General features: G+C 53.5%; 1 protein-coding gene across 1 annotated transcript; it reads right to left on the bottom strand.

The window, feature by feature from the left end:
• Nucleotides 1-1360: 1360 nt before the first annotated feature.
• Nucleotides 1361-2214, bottom strand: LOC142091766 (feather keratin Cos2-3-like). The gene is given in 3 exon segments (XM_075171133.1): nt 1361-1696; nt 2079-2171; nt 2173-2214. Coding segments are annotated over 3 exon segments (471 nt in total).
• Between the last annotated feature and the right edge of the window lie 2056 nt (nt 2215-4270).

Genomic DNA, 4270 nt, shown 5'->3' with positions numbered 1-4270 from the left:
GATCCTGCTGAGTGCAGAATCAAACCCCACTGTCAGTGCCATGTCTCCGAGGAGCTGGGCGTATCTCCTCTCACACAGCACTTTTCCAGACCAGAGTTGCGTTGTGGCACTTGGGGGGCTGTAGGGTTCCTGGGCCTCAGGAAAGCTGTGCTTGAGGAAGACAAGGCAGCACAGAGCAGCGTTGCATGTTTGGGCACCAGTCACTGTCCTGGGCCTGCCTTCACTCCAGGGGGTGACAGGGGACTCCAGCGTGTGGCCCGCTGTAGCTGATACCAATAATAACTTGTCAACACCTCAGCCATCAGGTTGGAAATGGAAACAGGTGGGCCATGGCAGATGCTGTGCTGAAGGGTGATAGGGCTGCATGGGGAAGCTGTCCCTGCAGCCCATACCCAAGCATGCTGGCCATGGCCTCTAGATCGGGTGATGGAGGGGAGGGACAGGTGGAGGAGGGACTGTGGGCCATCCCCAAGGCCATTTACCCATTCCCAATTCCAGCCATCCTTTGGGAACATCATCTTCTGAGCCTCCTTCCCCAGCACAACTCCAGCCAAAGCAAGAGGAGCACTATTCCCCAAGAGCCTGTGGGACTGTGACCTCCCCAGGGCCTCCCACACGCCCACAGTTCCTCTCTTGAGGACAGCAGCTGTCAGGATTCCTCTTCACATGACATGCTCCAGGGCCAAGGGGGTATTTCTGAGCACAGTTGCAGCAAGGCAAGGACTGATGGCCATTGGCTGTGTCGTGGCTAGGGTTGTCTTCCTCAGCTTCAAGAGGCAGTGCCTGAAAGAGGACTCGCTGCAGTGTGTCCCACCTTCCACTACCTCTAGGAGTGATGAAGGGTTCCCTGTGCCGCCACCTAATTCCTTCCACAAAGCAATGACTTTCTCCATCAGCAGTCAGTGTGCAGATGGAAAGACCACCTAAGGGACACAGGCAGAGTTGCAGCAAATTTTAATGATTCTAAAGAGGGAAATGAGGTCACTCCAAGTGGAGGCCCCCAGTGTGGGGAGGAGCAGGAGCAACCAAGAATCCATTTCCCTTTTCCCGTCAACCTGCCCCACAAAAGCAGACAGGCTAGCAGGTCACTCCAGGCTGGTTTTTGGGGTCCTCACAGCAGGCTTTGAGGGGAGCACAGGACAGCAGCAAAGAAAAGAGAAAAAAGGGCAAGTGGAAGACAGGAGAGGTAGACATTGGCCATGTTTTCAGAGAGCCGAGGCTGGCCTCTTCTAGTCTGCCCTTGCAGGGCAAGCCAGAGATGGTCAGCTGCTCCTAAAACAACCGCATGAAATTTGATTCTCTCTCCAGCAGCATGTTCTGAGTTCCTGGGCATCCTTGTTTGAGGCCGTTGCCAGCATCTTTAGCGGGGGGGGCATCTGCTGCCACAGTAGTGGCTGGTAATGCAGGAGAGGTCACAGCACGGAGTGTTGATGGGCACTCCATCACAGCTGAGGATGCTGCCAACAGCAGCAGAGGTGGAGGATCCCACAACGGTGTTCTGTGGGAAGGAGCTGAGGATGGGGCCGGGCAGGGTCACCACCACTAGAGGGGGCTCGATAACGATGGTGGAGTTCTGGCACTGCCTGATACAGGGCTCATTGCAGCTGTTGGCCAGTGGGGTCGGGCCGCAGAGCTGGCAGGGCAGGCACGGCTGGCACTGGTTGTAGCAGGACATGTTGCGGGGCCTGAGGTGCACCTGGGAAAGGGGGCAGGGAAGAAGCAAAACATGGGATGTATGAGGAGCAGCCTGTCACCACACCATGAGGGAGCCAAAGAACATGCAAGGCTGCGAGGTGGAGGCTGTGCAGAGATGTACGAGAGGGCTCCTTGGCCTCATCCTGACAGGGCTTAAAAACAGCCACCAGCCCCTATGCAGCTACCGCCTAACCCCTGAGTCCAGAAGCCACCTCAGTACAGTCCCAGCCTCCCTCCATGCCTAACCTCCTCCCCACTTCTCTCTCTCCTAACAAGCAGCCCCATGATCTGGCATAGAACAAAGCTGGTGTCAGCTGAGAGGTCCACTGAAGTGAGACCTCCTTTTCGAGAAAGCAGAGAAGGACAAGGGGCTTCAGACTCACCTGGTTCTCAAGAAGAAGGAGGCAAGAGAAGGGGATGAGAGAGTGAGTAGCTGGGCTGGCTTTTATCATGGACCTCTACTGCCCCAGGCTGCCAGAGGCATCCCTTGGAGAGGTGCTTATTTTCTGACAAGCTCATCGTGAATGCAGAACATCCCAGCTAATGCTATGGGCTGTGTTTTGGTTTCCTGAATCGCTGCCTTTTCATTTCCTGCTTTATGCCAGGCACATTCCCCAGTGAAGGCATCTTTTGTTTGACAGGATGAGAGGCCCAAGCATTTCTGCTGCAAAACATGTCAGTGTGGGCAGAGGACTCTGCTCATATGCTGGAGGAGTCAAGTAAATTATGTTAGTTCGGGTTGCACTTTTGGGTCTCTTTGTGGCCTGTTGGCAAGAAGTGGCCCACCTCCTGGGTTTGGCCCTCTCCCACCTAACACTGCTCCCAGGAAAATTCTGCTGGCCTGTTTTGACTCCTCCTGTTCTGTACCAGGGAGGGAGGCATGGGGAGAGATATGGTGCAGGCTCCTTTCCAGATCTCAGAAAGAAAGGCCTGACAACAAAAGGAGTAATAAAATGTCTGCTTTAGTTCGACAGAATAGAAAGAGGAATATAGATAGCAAGTACACCCTACATCTCTTCAGATGCTGGGAACCCTGAATTCATTTAGCATTGTAGAGACTCAGGCGGATTTTCCCAAGACACACTGTGCAGATCCCATCCAGAAAGAGCTTCTGGTTCACTCCTGTGCTGTGGTGCCTTTTATTTTGTGTAACCAAAACAAAATCATACATCTTCTGCTTACATGCTAGAAAGTTATTTCTGCCATAACACCCACCTGCACGCAGCACAGGCTGGCACAGGGCGCTCCAGCAGATTCCCTTGCAGCAGCTACTCATGCTAATGTATGGGCTTCTCAAGGCTTTAGTGCAAGACCCAATACAGCAGACATGTCTTGCCCAAGATCACTGACTCCTGGAATACAATGTCTTCCGCAAGGCTCCCAATGCACCTCCCCCCTCTGTGCAGTCTCCCTGGATACCCAGACAACACCACTAGCATGTTAGGGCCTTGCCCTTCCCCAGAATGCTCCCCAGAATCCCTGCTAGGGCTGTCCCCAGGATCTCCCCAGTTGAGTGCAGTTTGTCATGTTTACACATGTGTTCTTTTGTCTGCACTTGTCTGCATGCTGGATTTGTGCAAGTGTTTGTCAGTGCAGATTTTTGCATGAGTCTACACTGGTGTGCATGAGCATGTGCATGTTTGCGTGCCCTTGTGTGTCACTCATCATGAGGGAATTTGCCGGTCACAGCAGGAGCACTCACCACTGCTCTGTCCATGAGCTCCGTGGAACAGCCAGAGCCAGAAGGAGCCTGACTGCAGCTGAACAACAACAGAACAAACTGGCAGACAGGCACTGAAATGCAACCTTCTGTATCTTCAGCCCTCCTTTTCCTGCCCCTGCAAAGCTCACACTCCACTGCTGCTGATTTCAGGCCCCAACAAGGATGGCTTGACACCAGTTTGGATTCTTAGTTTAATTCAATATGACAGTATTCGGAGTGCCTCAGCATAGCTGGAAGTCACCTCTTTGTTCCTTACCAGCCCAAGACACAGCTGTTGTCCCAAGTGCTAGAGAGTACAAAAGGATGGGGTTGGCTTTAGGAGCAACTTGTTTGAGGGAAGGAAACATTACTGGCTCGTTGTCAACTTGGTTTCCAGCAGGACCACCCAGGTCATTTTCTGCAAAGCTGCTTTACAGCTAGGCGGTCCCCAGCACGTTCTGGTGCATGGGGTTGTTCCTCCCCAGGTGCAGGACTTCGCCTTTGAGTCCAAAGGGGGAAGCGTGGGTACCTTGTTGCCCTCCCACAGGCACTGTACCAAACCAGCTCCTTCCTGTTGTGGCTCTCAGGGTGCTCGCATCAGTTGGGCAGTCTGTCGCAGCACCTGCAGCATCACCTCCTTGCACTGAAATCCCTCCTTCTTCTGGTACTGGTCATCTGGGAGCAGTGAGCCCAGGTACCTTCTGGGCACTGCCAGGTCCTCCAAGAACAGTGGCTGCTTTGTCCAGGGGATGTTCACCACCTGGGCAGATTTCAGCTGAGGGTCTGTGATTTACAGGACCAACCTCACCTTGCAGCCTTGACTGACAAAGGAGTACATTACTGCAGAATTAGATGCACAGCAGTGAGGGCTCC

Source organism: Calonectris borealis, chromosome 22 (genome assembly GCF_964195595.1).
Source record: "Calonectris borealis chromosome 22, bCalBor7.hap1.2, whole genome shotgun sequence".
NCBI lineage: Eukaryota > Metazoa > Chordata > Aves > Procellariiformes > Procellariidae > Calonectris > Calonectris borealis.
The sequence above is the reverse complement of the archived record's forward strand: the minus strand, read 5'-3'. Positions and strand labels throughout refer to the sequence as shown.